This window comes from Strix uralensis, chromosome 7 (assembly GCF_047716275.1).
Source record: "Strix uralensis isolate ZFMK-TIS-50842 chromosome 7, bStrUra1, whole genome shotgun sequence".
Lineage (NCBI taxonomy): Eukaryota > Metazoa > Chordata > Aves > Strigiformes > Strigidae > Strix > Strix uralensis.
The window spans coordinates 14,180,759-14,208,418 of NC_133978.1; the positions used below are offsets into that span (position 1 = coordinate 14,180,759).

At 40.5% G+C, this 27,660-nt stretch overlaps 1 protein-coding gene and 1 long non-coding RNA gene across 3 annotated transcripts; one reads left to right on the forward strand and one right to left on the reverse strand.

Moving 5' to 3' along the window:
• The first annotated feature begins 1,381 nt into the window (after positions 1-1,381).
• LOC141946214 (uncharacterized) lies at positions 1,382-6,335 on the forward strand. Its single transcript, XM_074875674.1, has 6 exons — positions 1,382-1,784; positions 2,077-2,156; positions 3,595-3,709; positions 4,409-4,515; positions 4,741-4,855; positions 5,701-6,335. The coding sequence occupies exons 1-6, from the start codon at positions 1,382-1,384 to the stop codon at positions 5,886-5,888; spliced, it is 1,008 nt and encodes a 335-aa protein (XP_074731775.1). The 3' UTR covers positions 5,889-6,335.
• An 11,416-nt stretch (positions 6,336-17,751) lies between these two features.
• On the reverse strand, positions 17,752-27,055 carry LOC141945614 (uncharacterized). Of its 2 annotated transcripts, XR_012629562.1 has the most exons (7): positions 26,921-27,055; positions 26,532-26,646; positions 25,347-25,436; positions 24,296-24,377; positions 22,796-22,869; positions 21,983-22,117; positions 17,752-19,580 (listed from the first exon to the last, which is right to left on the reverse strand). It is a non-coding gene; the product is annotated as an uncharacterized LOC141945614 (long non-coding RNA). The 2 variants fall into 2 exon arrangements; XR_012629563.1 differs by lacking the exon at positions 21,983-22,117.
• Between the last annotated feature and the right edge of the window lie 605 nt (positions 27,056-27,660).

Consider the following 27,660-nt stretch of genomic DNA (forward strand, 5'->3'; position numbering starts at 1 on the left):
TCTAAAGTGCAGCTGCATTTTAAAGAATGTATTGATAGAAATTTCCCAGGGACTATTTTCCCAGCTTGTCTTGCTTGTCTTGCAAAGGAGCATCTTGTTGTGTGTGCCAGCCTCAAAAATGTAAACTGTTTGGAGCGAGGTCCTATTGATCTGCCTAGAAACATAAACCTTGGCCTTCATTATTAAAGACTTGTTTTGCTAATGAACTTTTACCTATCAGTAATATATACAAAGGCATTTTACTAACAATAAGGAAGTCACCATTCATGCTGCCACAGAACTGTTTGGTCGAAGTGTTACAGTTCTACACATACCCGTTTACCAAGACATTCCTGAGATGACATAAGAAAGCATGTCTTTGTTAATGCGATGGAGGCCTTGCCATTGGCTTCACATCTTCAGGATCTCCTGGTCATAATGTGTTATACTACAACTAGCAGAAGCAAGTGAATGAAAAATAAATAAAAAGAAACCTGAAAAGGTGCTGTGTAAATAAATGTGTTGCATAATGTAACATGAAAGCACAATGTCCCTGTCTCAATAAAACCAAACATCTGCAGACAACATGAACAGTTCTGCTCTGGCAGTGACAGTAACGACCATGACAGCGTTTGTTGGTGAGGGAGTGTGTGTGCGTCTGTCTGGTTTGATGGGCAGGCAAGGTCAGCACGACACCTTGGCATGGGGGGGTGTGTGACAGGCTCTTGGGTGAAAGGCCATGACTCTGAAACCTGCAGTTTACAGATGGGGTCAGCCACACCTCTAGCACGTGAACGTTAGCTGGATAATTGGTTTAATCTACTAGCAAATGTATAGTGCAGAAGTGATTGACCTTTTGTGGCAATTTTGCTAGCTATTCAGCTTTTCCCATAAATGGATATAAGCATATGAGGTTCATGGCTCCATTAAAAAAAACCCAAAGCTACAAATAGAAATACCATGCAGCTGCTGATATATGCACAGAGAGCAGGTATGTGGTTGGCTATATGATATACACACAGAAAGTATGTTTGTGTTCTCAAGACTTATTTTTCCCCCTGCTTTTCTGCTGCTGTTGCTGCTTTATTTAATCTGTATTTAATAACCCAGATGCTAGAAATTGGAAACTGTAATTTATTCCCCTTACCAAGTAGCAAAACTCTGGCTGCTACAGGATATAGAGCACATCCCCTTGGTCCAAATCAGTTTAGCCATCATTTGATGTTCTGAGCTTTCTCTTGAAGCATGAGATACCGGGTTGAGCCCTGTAAGTAAGCATACTTATGTCTTATATATGAATGTATATATATGTGTGTGTGAGAGCCCGAGACAGACACAAACAGAGACAGAATGAGGGGGTGGGGTGGGGTGGGGTGGGGTGGGGTGGGGAGAGAGCAAGAACATGCAAGAGTGTGCATACACCAAACATGTTTACGGTAAACCAGTTAATCTGAAGATTTCCCGGTGGGGTTGGCAGCAGCAGAGAGGATGGAGGACAATAACGAGAAACCTCCCCTTGCCCTCCCTAAACCATGTTGGCAAACTCTCTGCTGGCTTCCCAGCAAGTTGGGCAATACCTGCACCCCCCCTTAACACCTTATCACAGCCCTGCCCCAGAGCGAGGCACACCGTGAGCAACCAGCGGCCACAGACATGCAGCTTTGTGCCTGACACCAGCGCTTCAGCTCTTAGGCTCCACAAGCAACAAGTAACTAGCCCCAGGTCTCCTGCAGAAAAGATGCTGTTCAGCTCCTGCCCACTCTGGAAAACACTGTTTTTTACAAATTTAGCAGTGCTTCTTGCAGGTAAGATATTGTCATTCTTGAATATGACTAACAACTATTTAAATAGCGGCTCTCTTTTAGAGAAATGAATCATCCCTCTTGGGAACCCAGCCCAGGCAATCAGATTGCTAACTAGAATAAATCAGTATTTGCACAGTTTATTCACATTTGAGCCCTGATCACCTCAGGTATACCAGGTGTCACTAGGACTGCAGCATAGTGGCGCAAGTTCTATTATGCAGTATTCGGGGTTTGTTCATGTGTTGGGAGGGACTATTAACCAGCTATATACCTGCTTCTGTTTGTCTTTTAGATTTTACTGAAATTGGAGCTTTTGCCAGTCCAAGTGAATGTGAAAGTGCAAACATACAGGATGTGAATGAGAGCCTTGCGGTAAGAGGTCAGCCACGTCGGCCACCCCAGGTCCTGCTTTGCAGAGCTCTTCTGCAGTGTGGGAGGAGCAGGGCCCTGCCGCCTGTGCAGCTGCACGCCCTGGATGGGCAAGCATAACCTGCACACTGCTTTGGTAACGCCTGGCTCAGAACAAAAGTACATGGTGGGGAGGGAGCAAGATGGAAGACCAAAAAATGATTAGTGTCATTTAACCTGCCATGTCTTTGGCTCTGCTACTGCTAGTCAAAAAAAAAGGTCCTTGTAGGTGTATTTTCCAGTTTTCCTTTTTCCCAGATACATGAAGTATCTTGAACATAACTGGTTATGTCTTTTGCCTTACATGCATAATATTGTTTTCAATCCCACTTTCAAATATAAAGTGCTAAGTATTTTAAATACAAGTAAAGCCGGTCAACTGAAAGCTTATCTTTTATGAGATAGTGCCCCTGTCTTCTATTGCCTAGGCATATCATAAGGGAGTGAGCAGACAGTGACCCTTGAATATGGCAGAAATATTAAAGAAATACCAGGGCAGACCCTATTAAAAAATTTTTCACACACAGTAAAGACATTTGTCTGTAAAAGAGTAACATGGAACTAATGCTGGAGTTGGGGCCACATACCAGTACATATAGTGAGCTTCCCTGGAGTATCATTCTCATCACACAGGGGTAGAAAAAAAAGGCTGAGGGCAGCACTTGCTGAGGAGGCATGCTCCCAGGTGTTTAAGGTTTTTTTTCCCCCCGAGATTCGTATGATATTATTTTCTTTGTATGACCGATGCCCACCACTTTCAACAATGTTTCTGTAAGCTTCATCCCAAGGAGCAGAGTTAGCCATTGCTGGCTAGTGCTTCAGCAGCTGCAACTGAAAATTGGACTTGCTGTTTTTCTTGTGTCTGTGTAAGTTCAAAGTAACTGGTGCCCGTTATAATGATGGCACACACTTGTGTTTCGGTTGTGGCGTTCACCACCACTATACACATATGTGCATAGACACACATATATGGACTGAAAGGTATTCCTATAGGCAGATAAAAATACAGAAACACACACACACATGCTCTCTCTGCGAGATACCAGCATTCAGAAGATAAGAATAACAAACCAATGTTTTGGATAGAAAGAAGACACAACAGTTGTTTATAAAGGCACCATTTCATACATAGGAAAGAAAACCCCAACCCATACCAGGCCTCCCTCTTGAACTCAATATAATGGAAAAACCCTATCTAGACACTCTTTTAAAAAAAAGTTACCGGATTTCTTCCAAAAACATTGTGGGGAAATTAGTGTTACTTAAAGCTATATAATTTTCAAGATGGTTCTTGTTCTGTACTTTTTTTTTAAAAAAAAGGAAAATGTATTTGATGACTTTCATAAATTAATTCCAAGGCTTTTCCTCTTCAACTTACCTTTTTTCTCCCCTAACTCCATAGAAATATTCAAAATGCTTTCATGAAATGATTGCCAAGGGTGAAAAAACTTCAATCAATTTGCTTGCCTGGACACTGCAAGAAACACTTGATCTCCTGCGCCCTGTTCAAGAGAAATGTGAGTCCCCTCCTGAACCCTTGCTCTTTTTCACTCAGTGTTGAACAAAGTGGCAGTGGAGAAGCACTAAGAAATTTTTTTTACCTACAGTCAGAGTGAGCTAAGTGTCTGCCTTTCTCGAGGGGGGAAAAAATCTGAGCAACAAGTCAGAAAGCAAGAGTGCTTAACCACTGTTCTGGCAGGCATCTGGGAGGCACGGCAGCACCAGTGCCTGGACTCCCACCCGCCCTGCAGCCCAGCTGCCGATGCTGGGCCACAGTGCAGAGTTGCAGAGGCAGCAGAGCCTGTTCTGCCTGCCAGCAGGAGCCTCTTCAGTGCCTGGGAGCAGGCATGTCAGTCATATTTTTCCGGGAAATACTTGGATAGTTTTGGCCGCAATAGTACTGAATGCCAGTGCTGTGAATGCAAACGCCACTTACAGCCACTTTTAAAGCGTGAGTGGGGCTGACAGGGACTTTGCTGTCACAGTGACAAGTGATGGAAAAATTGTGTGTTGCCAAAAAAAAAAAAAAAGAAAGAACGTTTTAAACAAACAAAAATGCTTACTCTGACAGTCGGCTAGTGGGGGCAGTTATCACCCATACTCTGGTCGATGAGTATGCCTATGTTTTGCTTGAGAAAAGGGAGATTTTTATATTCACTTTCACTCTGACATGTTGTTTTCTTGCTCTCTTTTTTCCTTTGTGATCCACTCAAAAGTTTGCAAGCAGCTACCTCCGTGCCCACTGCCAGTAGCCCCTAGAAACGGCGGGCTGGTGTGTGTCACCATTGACAATGCTCAGTACTGCAAACCCATGTGCAACAAGGTAATAGTCATGGTTTACTGCTGCTATATTGCTGCATCTATTCATTAATTTACAAGTGTTTATTGTGTAATGAATTTTCTTGTTATACTTTTTTCTTCTCCCTTAGGGCAGGAAGAGGTTGTAGTGTTTGTATTGACCTTCACTGGCTGACTATTTCTTCATCTTACAGTTGCCATGATGTAACCTAAGACACCATTTGTTTTTTCCCCACCTTTGTTTCCCAAGGGTTATGACTTTCCATTCCTCAGAAGAAGTAGACTGTATGAAGTATGTGGCAATGCCACTGGGTTTTCCTGGACAACACAGCTTGTTGGGGAAAAGACACTGGCTGTTTGTAACCGTGAGTATTTCTCAGTCACATTTGGTCACAGGGATGGGAGGCTATGTCTGTTGTGTTTTAAAAAAGGAAGAAAGAAAAGTTTCTCTTGGTATGTGTGACAACCTTGGCATGTGTGATATTGTGAGAGCTAGTGCTGGGCTGGCAAACTGCTGAATGAGAAATCATGTTAGCTTTGAAACTATCACAAGGGCCTGAGCATTGCTATTTCAGCTTGGGGTAGCAAATGTGACATGTATCCAATATTTGTGGGAAGATGCAACTTTTTTTAAACAGTAAAGAGGTATCATCTTAACACAAACCCTATGTTGCACAAGGGCTGTGTGACCCCACTGGACAGACAGCAGGAGAACATAAAACTGCTGTTTATCTTGCAATAGTACTTGAAGTACCTCAGCAAAAGGGGCCAACGCCTGCACTATTCATGGTGCATACATACAATAAAACCCAGGAGCTGGCCCCCAGCCAGCAGTGCTGCCTTTTTCATGTGGCAGCCCAAGGATTTTAAGATTGCTCCCATTTCATCCAGTGAGCAATCCATGACCTGAAGCAGGCTACCTGACTCCATCGTTATTGCCTTAATTTAACAATAAATGTGCGTATAGACACACAAAAGGGCCAACCTATCTCTCCTATGGTTAATGGAAAATATTTTACTGTTGACAGGGCCTTGTTGCTAGAGCAGTTTTATCCCAAGGCTTACCAAAAGCAATCATCTCAGAACTTTCATTCCAAGTTGAAGTCTTTAGTCTCGCAAATAGAAATGCTGGTGCTTGTTTAAAGATCAGGACAAATCTAAGCTAAGTAACTCAGCTGCTTTTCTTTTTTGTCCTCTTTGATCTTTTCAGCCTCCGAGATGGCCGTCAGTGGAGCTAAATCTGCCTATTTCCCCACCAACAGCACCTGTATGCGCACATTAGCTGGCACTGAAACTCAGGCAGAGCAGCTAAACATCTTCCTCAGAGAGCTTCATGAGCAAGGCATTGACAGCTCCAACCATGACAAGGAGGCTGATTGTATCATCTGTGGTTACTAGCATGAAAAAGCTTGTGCCACAGACCAATCAGCCATCTGCAATTTGACATGGGTATTTTGACAAGAGAAATAGAGCAGTGAAATCATTGCTAAGACATGTAAACATGCAGCTTTTATTTAGTTAAAGGACTAGTGATCATAGTCATCATTTGACCTCAGCTCTTGGGTACAGATATATAGGCTAAATGTAATCCCATAGCTCATGTGGTAGAGGTGTTTTGAAGAAAGATCACTTTTATGGCTTAAATTTGTCTAACTGGAATTAAATAAGAATTAGAGTTGTTTAACAGATGCAGTCATTAGTTAAACACAGTCATTGTTATCAAAAATCATCTTCTGTCAGGGGTCATCTTTACCGAGAGAGGGCCATGCTTTTAGTTGCTTTTACAGTTGCTAATTAATCACTATTGTTTCTCTGATGACCATTAAAGCAGTGCAAGTGACAACAGTTACTGGCTGTAGGGGTATAATTCTTTATTCATGTGCCTGCCCCTTGATTGGGGGTTAAATTAGGCTGCACATACAGCTGTTCAAGGTGTTGGGTTTTGCATGAGCTTGAAACACTGCAGTTTGTTGGTGGAACAACTCAAAGGCTTCTCCTGTATATATCACCATGAAATATAAAAACAATTGTTCCTTCTCCAATTCCCATTCTTCTGTGAGCTCTCTCTCTTTTACACACACCTCTCCTCCTCCCCCCCGTGCATGTGTACTCTGGAAAACCAAAGACACAGAGTAAGAGGTGTGAAAGAGCAGAAAACCCGGGCTGTTGTTCACCTGGCACTTGGTGCAAGTGAAGACCAAAGACAACTCAGCACTGGTGATCCAGTTTATTTGTGGAGCTGTAGCTACAGAACAGATGTGAATTATTATGAAAACTAAACAAAAACCTTAGTTACTGCTTGCTTGGTTTTCAGTGGAATCTGTGCTTGGGATTTTGTTTTAGTTTTCTTCTGTTGAGCAAACAATGAAGCTGTAGCTCTGAAGACAGCCAGCTCATCTGTTTGTGTTTCCTCTCTCTTCTTTACCTTTCCCTATTCCTGTGAATCTCTCAGGCACAGACTACATAGTTACGTAGTACATGGTGTATAATTGACCTTTGCCTCATTAATCAATTAAATGATTCATATATATAAAAATACACACTCTTTCAGGCTCAGAATCCAGTCATTACAAGCAAAAAAACCCATCAGTTGCTTTTGGGCCCAGAACCAGACAGTCATATGACTATGAGTGTAGCAGACAATTACACTAACAAGGGGATGAGCTGGCTGCTTTGGCTGATTATAAACTATGAGGCAGTAACTTAAGTCATTCTCTTGGAGACAAAAGTGCTGCAGTCTTAAAAAGAAGCAATGGTTCTTCAATCACTGGTGGGTTTGTTTATTTCTTGCAAACAAATAATCTTATCAAATGAAATTATAATGTTCTTGAGTCTTTCATTTCCAGACAATTCATTATCAGCTGATGCTCAGATAAAATATCTGAAGCACTGAGCACTTTCTAGTATCATTTTCCTACTGGTGCTAGAAACATTTTTCTCTGAGTTATATTAAGTTATTCTAGTGACTTTCCAAACCAAACAACAAAAGAAAAGAAACCCAGTATTGGATTTCATGAGGAAATCAAACCCACTGCTCTTGTAAATTAACAGAAACTGATAAATCTGTGCATCAGAAGTCCTGCTAATTAGTGTCCCACAATGTGGAAGAATTAGACTGGAAAGCTTTAATTTGATGTGGCATGAATTTGGTATTAAGCTGGAGACTGGGTGGTTGGAGTTTTTTCATAAACTTGCAGAGAAGCAGTTTTGTTCTGTTTTGTTTATATATGAGAAAAGCAAGTTGAACCAATAAGCCTATACGACAGAGTTAAAAACTAAAGAAAACAATCACATTATTTCCCAACTTTGCATAATGAAATTCAGGCAGATAGTTGATGTAACTTTGAGTAGGTGTCTGCTGGGCATGTGTGAGCATCAGGCCATCCCTCATGCTCCTGCTCTAACCCCGGGATGGGGAGGGCTTTGTATTCTGGCACTCGGGATTTGCAGAGAGAGAAAAATTCATATAGAAGGAAAGAAACAAAAGACATTTCAGGCCAGTAAGTTTTCAGGTGAGACAAAAGCACAAGATGCTTATTTATTGCACGGTTCTCTGTTGGGTTTTTTTAGGTTTCACAGTCCAACCAGACTAAACCACTACCTCCCCAGAGTATGCCGCATGCTTTTGATATGTCCACCTGCATAACTGTCAGTCATCCCAGCTGAAGGCTTTGCTAATATTTACAGTGTAACTACAGAAGGGGAGACTTTCCTGATATTAGTTAAGGGAATACAATGCTGTATTACGCTTGCTTCTCTTTCAGTCTTGTTTTTGGTCCATTATAATGCAAGAGAAGAAGTCAGTCTAGGAACTAAGCCAACAACAGTAATTACAATGTAGACAAAAAGTGGAAGGCAAACTGCTGAGAACTGTAGTACGTGAAGACAAAATTGTACCCATTCTCTTTTCACAGGAACTTAGCAGCAATAGACTGTGAAACCCATCACTTTTGGATGCATCTGAGGCAGTAAGAGTGATCCTGAGAGATGTTATCATTATGAACCATCCTTTAAAGGGATCGGTGGTGTTACAGCTTGTGCCAGGGCTGGGTCACACGGAGCCATGCAGTGAGATCTGTGGCACACGCTTCATCCTCCAGGTCACCACCACAGCAGGGGGCAGAAACATGAGAAAACTCATTATCAGCACTGTAGCAAAAATGACCAGCAGTATTTCCCATGGGGCCAGGACCGTTTGCACCATGATTTCCTCCATGTCAGGAGTCTGAAACTGTAAAGCAAAAAATACACTGAATTACTTTCTTGCAAATAGGCATTATGACTGTATAGATGTGTTTGTTAGAGGCTGACAGCCTCTTTGGCCTATTATTTTCTCATCCTGAAGAACAAATGCATTTTCCCTTGCTGCAGGCCCCAGAAGAGCTCCTGGTCTCTTGCTCTGTGTCCCCTCAAGAGCCTCCATGGAGCATCAGTGTGCCTCTCCTTTTTGGCTCAGCTGCAGTCGCTGCAGAAATGCCATTCCTGACTCTTGGGCAAGCCTTTGTCACCTCTTTAAAATTTTGATTTTTAAGGCCCTCCCCTCCCACTTAGAGCATCATTACACAAAATGGTTATTACATTGACATGTATCAAAGCTAAAGCTGAGAATAAAAAGATACAATGGAAAGAAGAGAGAACTGTAAGTTAACTGCCATCAGAATGTGTATTTTATGTCATTTTTTTCCCCTGTAAAGTAGGCTTTAGAAACTTTTTGCTTGCCAGAGAGCCTCAGTGGACACTCAGTAAACAATTACGTGCTTTGCAAATGACTACAGATATATTTTAATGAAACTGTTAAATCTGTTGAAAACTGATTTCTGTCTGAAATAGTTTAATCAAACAGTATGAGCTTAAGATGCAGAGAGGTTTAGCAGCCAGGCAGTGGGGAGTACATGCAGAGCAGAAGCAGAGCTAGTAAGTCTCAAGTCTTTAGTTTTGCAAAATAGAATAGACCAGTTAGGAAGGAGTTTAATCATGTTGCTTTTGAGACAAGGAGCCTGGTCTGTTAACAGGTGTGTCCTAGTTAATCAAGGGCTCAATGCAATTCCTTCAGCACAGGACCTACACAGCTGAAAGCTATAAGGAAGCTGAAGTCATAAGGAGGGTGAATAAAAGGTGGTGGCCATGGCTTAAACTGGGCTTTTTTCCTCCATAGCTGCTTGCTTGTCTTAGTGTCCTGGCAGTAAGGAGGTTTCCTGAGGGGTTATAGTGCTGCCTTGGGCCTGAGAATTTGGCCTAGATTTCACCAGAGGAAATATCAGGTTGGTCTGTTACTTTTCAGAGTGGGTGGTATACTGGGTTTCTGTCACTAAATCCTGACCCTTAAGTGAAGGAGAAGACTGAAACAGGGTTAATAGAATATGCTTATTTAGAATTTGGGTATATATGGGAAGCTAATTAGTTGCCAGCAATTTTGTACCTGTTTTAACAGTGTTAAAATTACTCTCAGCTCAATTTTTTTGCTGGGGCTTGTGATGAGAAGCAGCAGATGTCTGGTAACAAATCCTGGAGGATTTAAGTACTGATATTCCTTAATGAAGGCTAGATGTCTGTTAGGCAGACTCTAGATGGCTGCTAAATGAACTGGATGCTACTGCTCAGTCAAACCTTGGCTCTCTGGTGCCAACCTTTCTTGTACCTTTCATTTGCCTTTTCTTGCTATTGAAGTACAAGTTCAGCCTATTTTGGGAGACTCAGACTTTGGCAGTGGAAAACATGTTCTCTCTCCAGACTTGGCTGTGCCTGCCCAGCCAGGGTCGGTGTCTGCCTTGCAGCAGTGTCAAGACCTTTTCAGAAACCTTACCTCTTGTAAGATTGTGTCAAGTTTTACAGTTAGATTAATGTCAGGTTTTGTAAACTGGAGAAAAGAATGGAGAATGTGGGTAAAGCTGCCCTAGCTCAGAGCCTGGAGCATGCTCACAGCTTCTGCCTCCTTGCCAGCAAAGCCACATACCTGCGGTAGGACAGTCGTTGGTGCTGGAATGTTGCCCACCAGGTTTGTTCCCTGCAGCTGTCTGTGCTCAGTGTCCATTTTCACCTGAGCCACAAAATAGCTGCTTGGTTTTGCTTGTTTTAAATCTGCTCAGACCTGCAGCTCTGACTGATGCGGGCTGTGCTCTGGAGTTTGTTGGGCTATGTGGTATTCTGACCTTTCTTGTGGCACTCTTTATTCTTCTCTTCCCCCGGGGTGCTGGATGAAAGTCAGTGTGAGGCTGTTCACAATCAGGGGAGGCAGCTGTGGGAGAAGGAACGTTTGTGCTCAGGGAGCTGCCTTGTGCTGCTTCATTGTTGCACAGATCTGCTGCACTGTAGATATCAGAGGTGGGCCTATCATCTTCTAATTCAATTTCCTTTGTCCGTCAATGAATTCTGTTAAATATCTTAATTTCTGACTTGCTTTGTGGTCCTGCCTTTTTCTATGTCAGGCATTTTCTGTTAACCTCTTGCTGCTTCTACTTTTGCTTCCTTTTCCAGCTTTCAGTTCAATTCTTGCTGTTATTTCATTCTCTTCCTCATTCCTCTCTTTCAGTTTGTTGCAATTCCCCTGTTTGGACAAGCAGTTATTCAGCCGTAATCTGCATGGGAAATCCCTTGCCCCTGTTTTCTGCTCTATTGATCCCTCACCAGCACCCAGCTAAGGGGGAAAAAAAAAATCCAGTGAGAGCATCTACTGCTGCCCTAGTAGCCTGATCTGGTGAGGATGAGAGCAGAGCATTGCCCCTTTCCTTAAATCCTAGCTGTGAGCAAAGGTCACACCAGTTAAACTTCCACAAAATGAACTTCCAGTGATCTTCAGCTGGACTATATACCGTGTTGCATGAGAAATAGAGGTCCCAAGGCACCCTGGATGCTAAGGATGAAGAAAGGCTCTGATTTTTTTCTCTGCTGAGAAAGTAAACACTATGGTTTGGGGTGAGGAAGGTGAGGTGTGCTTGAGCATATGGACAGTAGAGGCACCACAGGGAAGGCACCCCTCTGCTTCACCCCTTGCTAAAGAAGACATAACATGTCACTATGCTTGGATAAGGGATTGCTGTCCTGGCAGTGAAACAAAGGTCAAACAAAACAGACCTACCTGCCTCTGTGGGGGGAAGAACTCCCTGGGTGACACTGCTAGGTTTCTGTCTGCCTTGGCCCTTCTGAGGAGTTGAAATGCTCTGCAGTCAGAAAATAAGTGAGGGTGATATTGCAGAAGCAATTGGGAAGTGATGGGAATGTCTGTGATAGTGTGGAGACAGATTCAAGTAGTCAAGACTGTAAAGAGCAGCAGTTAATTTTCCAAGGGCCTTGTTTGCTTATTGGAGCTGTTGACTACATTGGCTTTAGCTAGAAAAGGTGCTGATGACAAATAAACGATAGCAAGTCTTATATAATATCCCTAAACTACAAATTTGTCCTTCACCCACCTATTCTGTGCTTTCCCTGCACTCATGTTCTTGTGTTTTAAGGCTTTGGGCTCTTGGCTTGTAAGTGAATGAGTGCTGCACAGCCCCAGGGTGCCTATGTAGCTTGCTGTGGTCTTTTAGGAACTTGAGTACATCAGCAACTCTTCATAACTATGGTTATATGACAAGGGGGTCATGTCACACATCACTACTACTGTATTACATAATTTTCAGTAAGATATGTCATAAATAAGGTACACTGATGACAGTGGAATCCATCCCAAATAGAAATAGGTGCACTGACAAGTGAGTCTACTAAACTGGTGCTGTGCAACTCACAGGTGCAGAGGTTGGAGGCCATGACTCAATGACCTTTCTAGATGTTGCTTGCCTGGTCTCAGTCAGCCTGGGTTTCATGCAGCACAGCTGTTAAACATCTGGGACTGCTCAGTTAATGAGGTGTTTCTCACATTGACAGTGTTTGGTGCACACAGGCTGTGTGTGGTTAAATAATCTTTCCAAACCTCTTAAGGTTTGATTATGGGAGGGTATGAATGAATCAAGATAGTGGCCAACCAAAATATAGCTCTAGAAATACAAAAGTAGTGGTGTTTCTTTCAGAATAAATACACTCAGTCACTGGAGCTTTGAAAGTTCTTTATTGCAAATAAAATCCTCATCAAGTATGTGAGCATATCAAATCTGGTCTCTAAACCACAAAATACTTTGCAGAAACAATTGCAAAAAATTCTACCTAATTTAACAACTAGGTAGAAGAGTTTTACTCTGAAAGGGTTGGAACTGAAGGAAATAAATGGAATGCAATAAATTACTTCTCTAAAGAAGTATACAACAATGAAGGCATTTGGAAGAGGAAAAAAGAGGTGTATTAGAAGTGTGATTTCTGGTTGTACCTTCAATTTCTAGTGTCTCACTTAAGATTTGCCTGTAGCTACACAAATTGTTATTTTTTTTTCCTGACTGTAGTTGATAGAAGACCTTTTTGGACACTAGAGAAGGGGTCATCTTAGCACAGTGGACAGTATCCTTTCTTAGAAAAATCACAATTCTCTCATTATACCCTCCACAGAAAACAAAATTTTAACTTTGTTACATGATTCTGGAAATGAAGCTGGTATGCTTCATTAACTGCATATGTTTAATGCAATCTAAAGTAGGCCTTGTAAAAATGTATGTCTTAGATTGTGGATTGTTTCACTGCTCCCTTTATCTTAGCACAGATCTGTTTATGAGTTGTAATATCTTTAAGATCATGACACACAACTGTAGCTGAGAACTATATAAGCAGGATACAAAAGATTTGCACTGTAGTATATTTAGCTGACGTACTTGTCTGACAGCTTACAGCCTGCTACAATATAGAAAAGCCATAAAATATTGTTTGACCATTTGATTTGAAGCCGTAACTTTTGATTATTAGGAAAAAGCAAAACCACATAGGCAGATGGGGTGATTTACTCTTTGGTGTGGGCCGTGCTCTTCCAGTGAAGCAGATGGGCAGGGTACAGCTGAGACAGCTGCCTTGTAGCTTCTGCCCTGCAAGGAATCTACCCCAATCTTCCCCACCTGCTGAAACTATTTAAGAGTGCTTGTCCTGCCTGCTGCAGACATTGCTCTATTGAATGTAATCTTTGATTCTAGCTGTAATGAACCTATGTTAAAAAGTCAGTTATTTTTCTCTGCTAATCTTGCAATTTTTTTTCCTCCAAGTTACTCATTATCTTTGATTTTAGAGAACTAACAGTAGGGAAAAACCTTACAAAAATCCAGATGTATTTATCTCCCTATCACAAGTGGGGGGGAAGCTATCCTTCCTTCATGTATGATGAAGCCAAATGCTGAAGGTAGCAATACTGTTATGCAAAAAAAAGCTTATTTTCAGTCTACAGAAGCAGTGTGAATCTTTAAGACAGCCTTCTGAAGCTTATAGGGTTACTGTAACATGAGAAGGTCCCTGAGTGGGATGCTTGTGGGAGGCTGGGGACCTCCCAGTCTGTTACTTGCTCTCAGTTGTGGTTCCTCTGAAGATGTTTTGCATGGGGGCAGAAAAATCATCTGATATCTGAATTGGCACCTATTTGTATAGTTTGTCCTCCTCCAAATTTTAGAATAATTGACTATTGTGTAATATTTTTTCTCTAACTTGGAAAAGTCACAAATCTAGTATTGCTGGCTAACCTCTGGTAACAGAAAAACAAGTTTTAAAAAATTATTTGGGAGACTAGTAAATTTGCAAGTGAAGCCACCAAGAGACAGAATGGATTGAAGTCTGCAAGGCCTGTTCTGTACCAGTGGATTGAGTTATATTTTCTCTTGTTTTTATCAGGGTATTCTGATTAGCAACTACAGCACTTAATGTCAGTCAAAAAGCACCCGAGAGCAAAAGACTCAGTTGGAAGCAAACAAGAAATGTGGGTAAAGACTGTTTGCCTTTCCTCATCTTCAGTTCCAACAGAAAAGCTGCAATTCCTCCATCTCTCCCAACATAATGTTTCAGGTTTACACCAATATTTACATGCTTTTGGAAAGAACTGATTCTGTGTAAATCATGTGACTCAACTGATTTCTGGAGTTGGATGACTTCAGGCCGATGAGAACTTCAGTGCCCGCAAGAGAACAAATTCCCCACTGGTGAACTCAGTGCTCTTCTTGCCAAGTAAAATCCTTGGTGCTAAATATTTGTAAAGCAAGCATAAACATGCCTTAGGCTGATGCTTGCTTATAGGCTTGCGTGTCTGAGTATTTATGGAAGTACATCAAGGAAAATAGACCCTTGACTAATGTCAAAATAGGTGAATTTGGTGTTTAATTTTGCTCAGGGCGGCCTGCTCTAAGATTTTTGTTTCTAGTGTTACTAGTTACTCTTGGCAACAACATCAAGTTCTACCCCAGATCTTGTTGTAGGCAAGAAAATACTAACAAATGCAGGCATATGGATCTCAGCAGTAAGTATCATTTGTAAAGACCTGGTTAGAAACACATATTGTGAGGCATGGTTTTGCTGTTGTCCCTGAAGCAGGTAGCAGGGCACTGGTATTTATCATCTATCCTGTCAAGTAATCACAATTTCTTTAGCCTCTTCCACATTCCACGTTGCAGGGAGGAGGAGGGAAGAGGAAAAACTATTCCTACATCAAAGAAAATGATTGTGGCTCTAAGAAAGACCAATCGGCCAAGACAAGTTTTCTACAAGAGCTCTAGGCCATTCACTGTACTGTTCAGTAATATTTAATTGAGAATCAATCTTTCCCTTTTCTTTCTCCATCGGCAAAGGCAGGGTCCTATTCAGTAGAAGCCTGGATTTTCGTTATTACTGAAACAAACTGAAACTAAAGCAGGCAGTACAAAAGAGCTTCTATGAGATGTAGTTGTATTGGCACTTTTGGGAATACCTTGGTCACACTTATCTTTGTGTGACCAAGTGACAGTAATCAATTGCTAGTTTGCTTGATGGAGATTAATCTCCTGGTGGAGATTAATACAGTGAGTTTGGATGAAAAAACACAATCAATAGTACTAACAAAAATATAGATTTGAAATGTTAAAGATTGAATATTAATTATGTCCTTACACAATCATTTTTGCTATTTTAGTAGGTCATCAATTCCACTAAATTATGCTATTTAAGTATATCAGATAAACCCAGACATGTAATATTGAATTTCTGGTATCTTATACAAACAGGACTTATAGCTCTTTACATGGGGTGGGGTTTTATTATCTAGATGTGAGAGCTCCCCAGTTAGATACAAAGCTTGACTCTCAGTTGCTTTAGCACACCTGCAGCTGCAGAACACTTCCCAGTTTGCAGAGTTGTGAATGCTGCTTCTCCCAGGCATGTACTTATTTAAGAACAAGTCAAAAGGGCTAAACTAGCAACAGCAATGAACTTGTTCTGCTTCCTGTTCCACTCAGTGATTTAAATCTTTAGCCTTCAAATGGGGAAAACAAATGTTACTGTGTACTTGTTCTCTAACATAACTGCCAACTTCCTATTAATATTTAAAGATTGCTACACGTCTAGACTAGTTTTGTGAAGAGGTCATCACTGCTGCAATGTCCATGGTGTGCCTTGTAACTGTGCAACTGCAGAAAGGTGACTATGTTCTAAGCAGAGGTAGAAAATGGTAGGAATGTGAAAAGTTCCGAGATGTGGATTTCTTGCACAGTAATTGACTGGAAATGAGGGGGGTGATCAAGAGATAACTATACTGCAAGTTAAAAGTGTAATTTAAAACTCCTATAAATACCAGAAATCAAATTCATGACTTGAGTACTTTTCAGAAAAGGCTGTATTTCAACTATGTAAAACCTCCAAAGATTTAATAACACTGATCTCTAGAGGGCCAAACCTTTCAAACTAAGAGTTATGAAAATGCTCAGAATAATAAAATATTAAAAGAAGTATCACTGAATTTGCATGTATTATATCTCCTCTACAAGTGACGATTGAATAAAGTGCTAATTATAAATATTTCAGTATTAATTTTTAAAAGATTTCAGCCTTTATAAAGCATGCTGTAGTTTAGTCTCATTACTTTTAAGTAAAACCTGTGTATATTTACTTTTCTGTGAGTAAAGTCACCACAGGATGCAAATCTAGCTTAAAGAATTTTAATAACAGTATGAAGTTTGGGTGCAGAAATCAGATGTATAAAATCTGGGAGATGTTAAAAAGAAAGGTATGATGAAGACAGAGCATATTTAAAAATGCAAAAGTAGTACAGCACAGTGCTAGGATTTTGCTGATTGTGCCTTTAGTTGTAGTAGGTTTCACCTTGCTTCCAAAGTAAGCAGGTGCCTACGATGAAAGTTAAAATGCAACAAGTTTCTCAGCTGTTATTGGAAGTATGCATAAAGAACTTTTTCTCTGGACACGTAAATTCTGATTTTTGTATTTTATCTAATAAGGTGGCTTTATGTGTTAGACTTCATGGCTCTTTGTTTTCTGACTCTTGAATGAATTTCAGAGAGTAGTTATATACATCTGAGTCAAATAGACATTTCCTGTTCTGAAATATTTAGACTTTAAACACTTTTGAATAAACTTATGCAAGCTAACTGTAAAAGGAAAACAAAGGATTGTCTTATACAGTGCACTTTCAGACATAACTCTGTTTAGCATACTATTTTGATACTAATGAACCTAAAATAAATCACATGAATAGCAATTCTGTATTTTCCTCTTCATCCCTTCCCTGCTGAAAATCTCTTAACCAAATTAGAAATAATTTAGCTATCCTCTTATTTTTGCAGAAAGGCCAGCAAGCAGTTGAATTTGAGTTGAATGTTTGCATCTTCCTCAACTGGACTACCTGAAATAAGTTCTGACTTTCTCTGAAGCTTGTGTGATCCTGTAGGCATTCAGCTTTTTTCTGTCCACTCCTACCTTCTCAGCGTCCTCAAGGTGTCTTGCAAGTCTTGCAAATAAAATCAAGTTGCTTTGGGCATCCACCCTCTGCTGTCAGGCAGCAAGAGCCGTGTTAGAGAAGGTGTTCAACCTGCCAGACAGACCAGGGAGGGTGTGGGCAGTGTCCCCTCAGCTGTGCGAGGCTCAGGTGAGCGCAGCAGTGCGCACAGGTACTTGTTTGTACAGTGGTGCCTATATCACCTCCCACTTGGTGTTCTTAAAGTGGCACAATCCTTTCCAAAGAAAGGATGGAGCCATTCTGCCTTGACCGCAGTTTGCTCAGGATCAGTAAAACAGTAGCTGGCTGTTCACACATCCACAAGGTGCTTTACGAGAGTCACTTTGAAAAATGATGGCCTTTTTCTTGCCAGGAAACCACTTCGGCTTTTCTTGTAAATCACCTTATTTACCCAGAAGTGAATAATCTGATAATAACAACCAGTCAGAATCTGAGTTATTTAATGAGTAGCACAATCACAGAATGAAGGCTGATGCCCCCAAGATTTTTGCAGACCCAAGGGGTCCATACACCCAACTCTTTTCCAGCTATGTATGTTCAACAACCCACTTGCTACATACAAGCTTAGCTTTATTTAAAATTTTGAAAAAATCATGGCTACAGTCAGGCTGCTGCAGTATCTGTTATATGGCATACAAAGCACATACAACCCTTTTCAGAGGCTTTGCTAAGTCAGCTCTGGCTCTGCTTCATGCTGCTGTGGAGGTGGTATTACACAGTCCCTGAGAACTGGCCCCCTCATCTGTACACAGTACTGCATCTAGTGCTTGTCTGATGACAAGGAAAGATGTGAAGGCCAAACTGCAGCCTGGGTTAAAAACCCAGTGGTGGGGACAATGAAGTTTGTGTAACTATCTGTCTTGGAATGCATACACCTAAAGGGGTGTGCATTTGCACCTGAAACCAAAGTGCAGACTTCAAGCATGTCCCTTTAGACCGCAAAGTCACCTAACTGGCTTTTTAAACGCTTACAAAACACAAAAGATATGAACGAGGGTATTTTTACAGAAAATAACAAGAATAATTTTTCACATGATGGATATTTTTATAGAATTAAAAACAATTTTCTGAATATTTGTGTAAAAAAAAAAGTTTTCTACTGTACAAGGCAGAATCAGTAACACTCTTCCCCGAAAACTTGACATACAACTTTCTTCTCTCTTGATAGTTAACACTAATATTTCATTGATCTTGCCAAAACCAAGTTCGTTTTTAAGTTTCTTTCCAGTAAATCTGCTTATCATGTTTTTTTACTAACTCTTAAAGTTAATAAGACTTTAACCTTCCTTAATCCTGATGGTAGTGTCATTACACGCACCTTTGGAAGTGGTGTTCCCCATTGGCTGAAAATTGAACATCATGACGCAGTTTAGCTTGTCAGCAACCTGGGTGGCCCAGTACATGCGCAAGTACTGGTAAATGCAAGGCAAATGGTGGCAGCCTTATAAAGCACAACTAGTATTTAAGGTTAGGATAGGGTGGATTGGGATTTTAAAATAAGTTCAGAAAATAACTTTGGAGTAAACAGTTGCCAGCCTTGGGGAATCCTGTCTTTCTACAAATCAGAGGATGCTGTGCTGCCCTATCATTCAGATTTAGGGAATAAATTAGGTGCCCAGATAATGAAACAATCTGCTTTTCAGGCCAAGACTGCTGGTTCCAGACCTGCCTGCTGTTAGCAGGGTTGCTGGAGGGAGCAGGTTCAGGCTGGGAGAGAAATATTTGCCTTGAGGTTTTAGGTCCTCATCTAGTACCATAAGTAGCTAGAGCATCTGAACAAGGCTAGCATCTGCAGCTGTGGAGTAACACATTCAGTCCTTTACCCTCTTCCCTGGGAGTCCACTGGGGAAAAAGTCCAGATACTGGGTGGTGGGAGAACATTCCTGCTGTGGCACATTCATTAGACTGACACTGAAGGCAACCACTTTCTTTCACATACCTGCAATTAGCTCTAATTTTGAGATAACTCTGTAACCCCCCGGAAAAAAACAGGATAAAATGAAAAACTTATTATGGCTTAAAATGTTGGGGGGGGGGAAATCCAACCTCATTCTCAAGCTGATGTTAATCATTGTAAACTTCCTAAACTTTATTGGAATATGATGAGTGGAAAACTACTGTATGAGGTGATGCCGGTGTTCCTGTTTCCTCATGCTTGTGGCAGAGTTGGTTTCACAATAGGAGTCACGCAAGGCTGAAGACTCTGGGCAGGTGAGCTGATGAGTGCAGGCAGATACTGGTGAGCTGTAAAACATCTGTGAGTAAGAACAAAGTTTGAAAGTGAAACAGTGCCTATGGTCTCCTGAGTCCTCATTTCTCCTCTACATATCTGTTTCAACTATGTTAACATAGCAACATAACCATCTATCTAGACCTTACATGGTACAGGGTTCAGTAGTTTGTATTTTGACTATGTTGCCCAGAAATAGGGCATTAGTTAACAGTGTGTAGATCTCCTTACAGGCCAAACAGTTGCATTGGATAAACTGAGGACTTTACTCACAAAAGTTTTCTCTTTGCATATGTTGGGATAACTTTACAGCTCCCAGAACAGGGAAATGTGGTGCTATTTAGTATGCATTATTGTGATGAAGGATTTGGATATTGCTGGAGTGAATAATTAAGTAACTTGTGGAGGTAGACCACCCACAGGCAACAAATTGTTCAAGCAGAAAGGTGTCTTGGTTTGACATTAACCCCATTGCATTAATCATCCTGAGTAAATACCTGTGAGATAAATTGCTTAGTTTGCAGAGAATAACAGCAGGAATGATTCACAGGCCATGACATCAAGCAGAGGGCTGAACGGAGGCCAGGAAGATCCATGCCTTGTCACAAAGCAGGTGGTGAGAACATGTACTCAAAATATTTGAGTAATTGAATTTAAGTCAGTGCAGAAATGTTGTGCATGGCCAGTTGGTGCTCTGGAATTACAGTGATGTGCATGACTATGAGGCTCCAAGCAGCCCCTTTGCCGGCCCCTGCATTTGCACCAGTTGTGAGCTTGCCTTCCCTCCCCAGTTACCCTCATAGTTTGACTGTTCTTCTCCCTGTCACACAGGCGTGAGAGGAGCTGATCTGGCTCTAGTCTGGATGTTTCCTTGCTCAGCTCTCCATGACCAAGCTGGAATTAACAAACGCACGTGAATGTGACTAATAGCCAGGCATTTGGCTTTATGTATATGGAGGCATGCTCAGCCAGCCTTTGTACCATGTCATGGAGTTTATGCAAAGCCTTCATTGCCTAAAGTTATATTGAAGTCAACTGCCCCGCAATAGGAAGGAAAAAAAAAAAATCAGAAACAGCTCTGGATATGCCTGTTATACTGCACAATTGTGAATCTAACCTTGGGAACGCTCAACTACAGAAGGTAACTGGACTCCAGTAACGCAGATGTTCAGAAAGCTTTGTTTTAATCCTTTAGCTTGAGCTGGAGGGTGCAGGCTCTGAGAAGCTTCTGCAATGAGTTTAAGCTGCTTCAGAAACAGGCATCCACCAAGCTTAGCCCCATGGAAATCCCAATGACAGTTTGCCAAGCAGCTCTGTGGTGCCCACAAATTAGCTATATCCGAATCTCTCTACTATTTTACTAGCTTAAAAAAATTGGCCTTGTCATGGCTCTACTGATTTCCCTAAACCACAGGGGCGCTGTAACTCCTGTCAGCTTCTGTGTGTTTTCTTCCACACGCATCCCATGTGGCATGGGACCTTGGGCTTCTTGTGCTGTTACCACTATGAGTCAGGAAAGGGATTAGGAGTTGCTGGAGGGGCTTAGGACAGGTGACTTTTGGCCACCACTTTTCAGCTATACAAAGGTTAAAGACCTGCTGACTCTGAAGCTTTCCCATGGAAAATGTAAGATGGGTGAGTTCCCCCTGTGTTTATACCTCTGTGTTACCTTAGCAGCATTGCTTATTTCATGTTACGGGTATCATGTTATGGGTGAAGATGGCCAAAGAAATGCAGGTTGAGAAACAGCAGTGGTAGCACGCATGTCTGTACAAATAGGTTTGGTGAGGGAAACTTACAGAAAGGCGTCAAAATACACACAACTTAGAGACTTGTGGGTAAAGGGGTGTTGGAAGATCTTGTGGCTGCAAGTCACTTTAGGTGTGTGCCCAGTAGATCTAATTTTTGCTCTTGTAATAAGTCAGCAAGCTAACAGCAGTAGGAACCCATAGGCAGTCATATCAAGAAACTCAGTGGGCAATGAATAACAGAACAGACAAAATGGTCACTGCTTTCATTATAAGTAATTTCCTCTTTATGATTGTCATTTGTTTAAAAGACAAATCAGGCTGGGAAAGAGTGACTTATTTTTCATGCTGCATTATCTGAGTTCAGTAGCTACAAATGCAGAGACAGGGCATAGGCAAGTGTATTCCAGGGAGCCTGCCAGAAAGCAGCAGGGGGAAGCACTAGAACTGACAGACAGTAAGCTGATTCTGGTGGCACCTCTTGTCATTTCAAGTGCCATCAGTGTATATCTCTACATATTCCTCATCCCCTCTGCCAGAAGGTTCATTTAAATGCCACTACAGCACAGCTGTGTACCATCCAGGAACTGGAATTTGTTTGGAAATAGAGATTCCTTTATCCCCAGGTAGGCATAGGTATTAAAACTTTTCATAAAGTACAGAATGGCACAATTCTCACCTGGGTTCCTTGGAGAGGCAATAGACTCTCCAGGCTCTTTGCTTTTTTTCAGTGTGGTATGGAAATTGGCTTTTTTTTCCTCATTGGTAGCAAATATCTTTTGTCCAGATGCTATCATCTTTTCCAAGTGGAGGACTGCAAGAGGAGTAACTTAACTTTAGATTAAACCCAGGGAAATGTAAAGAGAAGAAAACTTGAAATCAAAGATAAAAGAAAAAACACAACCCCCAAAAGCCAGAAGACGTGAAAAGATGAGGGGAGGGGAAGAAGGGAAGAAACATATAAATATACAGATGATCAAACAGGCGAAGCACAAGAGGTTGGAGTAGAGACGGAAATGAGGAATCCTACATTTGTAGAATGTATATTATTTTCTTTGAGACTCTGTATAAATTCTCTGAGATGGCTTGCAGTATACAAGGGTGTATGTCAGTCCTTGAGTGAGTAGGATCTTAGATGTGATCTGATTGTGATTGTTTTGGTATGTTTTTAGTGTTTGGTTTATTTGTCTGTTAGCTGCTTGAGGTGCCCATGGAGCACTTCTGCATAGGCAGAGATTTTAATCTGATAAACTTCTGTCTTGCAGTAATGCTTCAGAGCTGTTACCTAGGTGTCTCCCCCTAGTTTTAAAAAACTGTCTCCCCTGTCCCAGATTGAGTTATCACTCTTCTACCTATGAGTGAACAAAATATAATTGGAATACAATAAAACTGTACAAAATTCTGCTTTTTCCTCCTAAGAAGCCATTTTGTGGCTCATCTTGTTTATGCCCACTAATCCAGCTACAGCAGAAAGAAAAGGCAGATAAATTACCTCCTTCAAGTCTGGAAATCTATGTTCTAACTGACAGATGCCTTCCATTTCATTATCAACCAGCAGTGGGAAACCTATGAACAAAACCAGTGATTATGCTCTTTGTCTTAACAGTTTGAATCTTGGCTTTCAAGATAAAGCAGAGGTAATCATGTGAAATTAATATGAAATTTTAAAATGTTTGTTTGACCCGTTTTAGTTTACTGCTGTGTTTTATATAAGGGATCTTTTCACACATTGATCTTTGTAAGGATAGGTAGTACTTTCCTGGAAACTACCTGCAGAGCAGTGATGTTTATGGAAAACTTGATTTAGCAAACTGAGTTAGTCTTTACTCTATAAGTGATTGAGCCAGTTCAGGCAAAACACTGGCACTTGTGCATTAGGTTTAGTTGATTTTTAACTGTGTCTAGGGATTGTTGACAGAATCCTTCAGGCTGTTCAAGCACTTGCTTCCAGCTGCAACCTAACACCTAGCAACAAGTTTCTTGAGCCCTATGTTATGGAAAATGATATCCTTTTCTCTGTGAGTTGTGTCATTAAGTAGGAGAGATTTAACTATCTTTACTTCATACAAGTAATTAATAAAGATCTGTTTTCTATCAAGTAGAACCCATATCAGATTACACATGATAGGAATGAGTTTATAAAGCATAAAAATAGAACACGGCAGTACATCTAGATAAACATGGAGATGGTAACTGCATGTACCTGGTATAAATCCTTTATCTATCCCATCTTCAGACAAGTGCACAAAACCTGCAGGTTTACCTTGAACAGCATGGGAGCAGGAAAAAAGCTACTCCTAAAATTTTGTGAAACGACTGTTGGAGACAGGATTATTTAAAGCCAAATATAAACCAGACTTTTTTACTCTCCAGTGTAGAATCTTGCATTAAAAAAAAAAAAAAAAAAACCAAACCAAAAAAACAACAATGTTTCAGAATTTTGCTGTCTGTGTTAGAAGTTTTCTGTACCTTAAAAGCTTTGCCCCCAGTGACAGGAATGTCATGTATGTAGTTGCAAAGTTAGGTTATTTCAAATAATTGAAGTATTTTTCCAAAAGACTCAGTCTGCGGGCTTGCAAGAGTCTACAGAGCAAAAAACCAAAACATGCCCTTCAAAGCTCTTTTGTACAGCAGATACCATTATATGCCAGTTTTCCCATGCAAAAAGCTACAATTTCAGTCTTAATTTTACATGGGAGCAATAGACGCATATCTGCTTTAGTAAGAGAAAGCCAAGTTAAGATAAACTCAGACAATGCTGTCTTAATCAATTGGCTTAAGAACAAAACAATTTTTAACACTTATTCTTCAATATGGCATCCATCTTTTAAAGTATCTTCATCTCAGATGATATCCTGTAAAAGTAGGTGAAAAATTTAATAAAAATGTTGAGATACAGAGAAAAAAAATCTAAAATGGAAAGGTTTATGATACACTTTAGTAGGATTCAACTTAATTTAAACAGAAACCTATTTAAAGATGTTCAACTTACCTAGCAGCTCTAACACGAAATAAGAAAGACTCATTAAATGGTCTAATTTATAGGGCATGTAACTTGAGATTCATCTTGTTACCTACAGAAAATACAAAGAGCATGTAATATGATATGAATTTGCATATGAATAGAAATTTAATGAACTTTAACTGGAATGATAGGGGGTTTCCTCAAGAAGTAAACATGCTAAAAATGTGAGAAAAATCTTTGAGGGTACTGCCTTGATTTCTAGAAACACTTTCACATGATTGAAAGAAAACCAACCCTGAAGCAGAACAAAGCAATTTCTCAATACATATTGGAAATACCCAATGTTTCCACAGCATGACTGTGTAAATGTTAAATTGTAAATGTCACTGAAGATAAGCCAAAACAAGTCCACCTGAAATATAATATGCACCAGGAACACCACCACCACTTTCAATACAGACTGAGAACTTATCAGTGATAATTGCTGAAGTCTTGTAACTAAACAGAATCTCATAATTGTAGCAGCAAAGCCAAAAGACACTGATACATCTGCAGCGTATGTAGAGGTAACAGCCAGAGCAGCACATACTTAAGTAACTTACAAAATACTCCAGGGGAAGTTTATATATCATAAATAATAACAGTTTTATCCAACAGAACAATGACCTTTCAGTGAAGGAAAAAGCTGCTCTAAACCAGTCCTGTAAGTACAGAGGTCTCGAGACATGGAGCATCGCTGATATGGAAATGCATTGGCATTACTGATGTAGAGTCCTTTGTCACTGGTGTTGTGCCCACGGAACCTGAATAATTCCTGCGGCACTGTTTATTGAGTACCCTGGAAAAGGCACCAGTCTTGTGAAAAACAAATAAGCAGTACTCAGTTGTATGTACCTTGACAGAAGAGAGCTGTTTTAAATTTGTGTGAGTAACCTTTGTTTAAAGTTTTTTGTTAAATTTCAAGTTTCTTAGCTTTTGAGTGTTTGACTTAATGCTTTTAACATTCTTTTGGCTGAGGTTGTCTAACTGTTTTATGGAAAAAACCCCAAAAACCAGAGAACATGAGACAAGCCATTACCTGTGGTTCAGATGAGCCCTAGAAAAGGTCACTGACAGGACCTGGGCCTTTGCATCTGTGGTGAGAATAACTTTAGCACTTCAACTGCATCTGGAAGAAACCACAGGTTAGGCAAGTATGAGAAGTGGATGAGGCTTGACCTCCATTAAGTGGCTTCACATGCTGACTGATGTCCTGGGAAACCTGAAGTGAGACAGAAGTTTTCTTGTGTGATAGACTCCCGAGAAGAACCGATGTATTTAACAAATTCTAAACTTTTCTTCCTTTGATTTTCATTAATATATTGAAGTGGAGCAAGCTAAAATAGATATTTAAAAATACTTACATTTCTGCTATGCTTGCCTACTAGAATATTCTATATAACGATCAAAACTTGTAAACTATTTTCTGATCTTCCTTTGAGCTGCATATCTCAGAAGTCTAGCAAGGTTCAGGGATACACATCTGATAAAGAATAAACAATTTTTGAGTAGCGAGGTAACCTTTCTTCTGTGTTTCCACATCTCTCATTAAGAAGTTTTATAATTTCAGTGCTAGCGAAGCAAATGAAGGATATTCTGAGAGTATGTTACGTTGCACAAGGTAGGTAGGTAAATGCAAAACATGCTAAGGACAAAAGTTGGTCAATGCTGCTTTCTTAGCTGCTTCAAGAAATATAGACACTAGAGTTGAATTTCAGTTTATGAAAGTGGGTTCCATAAGCCTGTTTGTTAGCCTTTCCTTTTTATACTTAACCTCCTGAAAGTTGCTTTTTTTCCTTCATAGTGCTAGTCACACCTCAGATGATAACCTTGAAAATTCTTTTCTTATACTCTCAGTTTGTACTTAAATGGCCCCAACCCAACTTATATTTTTTTGGGTAACATTGATTTTGTCCTGTTCCGCTATTGTTTCCATTCTACCTTGCTACCACCTTGTTCTGTGCTTTCTGCATTTCCTTTTCTATTCCAAATCATTGTCAGACTGTCCTCAGCAGCTCCCTTATGCCTGGGAATATCAGGAAGAGCACAGAACACACAGGACCTAGTGTCTCCTTCTCAGCAGAGGGCTGAGGCTATTTTTGCTGAGCTTTGAAAACAGGAAGCAAAGAATTCAGCAAGATATGGACACCTGGGATGCCAAACTTCAGCATGGCTTTTTTTGAAATTATGAGCAGCATTTTAGAGCAGAAAGTCTTAATTTTACCTGTAGACAGTGTGATCAGTGCTTGTAATTGCTACTGCTGTCTTGCTCCACTGACTGAAGTTGTGTGTGAAGGATCCAAGTGGAGGTCTCTGATACGTCACTTGGTGCAGCTCATCTGAAAAACACAGAAAGAAATAGTTTTGTGTTTATAACAAATAGAAAGCAATACAGAAATACAGTAATACAGTATTTCTTCAATAGCTGTTGGTAGCAAAATAGTTTTCTAATGGGGAAGAGAAAAAACCCCTTGTGTTTATGAACCAGATGAAACTATTATTCCATATATTCTGCAGTTGTCTTCCATTATCTGCAGAGGAAGGTTAAACTGTTCACTACAGTCTTTACTACCATAATTACCATTGCTGCAGCCTCCTCACGGATTAACATACCCTTGCTGTACAGCTCCTGAGCCACAAGGTCGGAGAGGGTCAAAGTTTCATACTAGGTTTCACCTGGCTTATCATCCTTGAGCCAAATTCTGCCAAACCCTGGTTTCCTAACAGGCACTTCAAATCAAATCCGAGTCCCCTTATTATTTTTAAAGGTGCTACTCTAATTTCCAAGCATCCTGTTTTGACTGTGCTTTAAACCCAGGTGTGTTTGTATAACTGTAGGTCAATATGATTTTGTAACAATATGTTTCAACTTCTGATAATGAAAATCATTTGCAATTTGACACTCTTTGAGGTCCAGACAAACATGTCCGTTATACCATTACACAATACTCCTAAGAACATTGTTTTCCTCTGGTTCATAAGAGTTGTAATAGGGCCATTTGTCTTTCTACCACTCCTCAGTGTGGTTTCAAAACCAGGTAACAAACTTCCTGGTGGCAAATATTTCTTCTATTTGCACTTGTTCTTCTAAAGAAAAGTTGCAAATAAATGTAAAATGTATGATTAATCTTCACCCTACTTTGTATTTGCAGCACTGCTAGGATGTTGTGGCAGCAAGTACTGGTATTTTTCCACCACATATGTTCTTTTCTCTGGGAAAGAACAGAGAAATGATGTAATTATTCTTTAAATTCGGCTTCAAAAATTTAAAAAAAAAAAAAAATTAAATAAAGGAGGCACTGTTCACAATTTATGCAAGATAAGGTAGCCCTGTCAGCCTGTGTCACATCCTG

Bases quoted from the DNA above. Each gene is read 5' to 3' on its own strand.
- LOC141946214 (XM_074875674.1), top strand. From the start codon at position 1,382: ATGCAAGAGTGTGCATACACCAAACATGTTTACGGTAAACCAGTTAAT. The intron at 1,785-2,076 runs GTAAGATATTGT...TTTGTCTTTTAG, and splicing joins TTTAGCAGTGCTTCTTGCAG to ATTTTACTGAAATTGGAGCT. The intron at 3,710-4,408 runs GTGAGTCCCCTC...TCCACTCAAAAG, and splicing joins GCGCCCTGTTCAAGAGAAAT to TTTGCAAGCAGCTACCTCCG.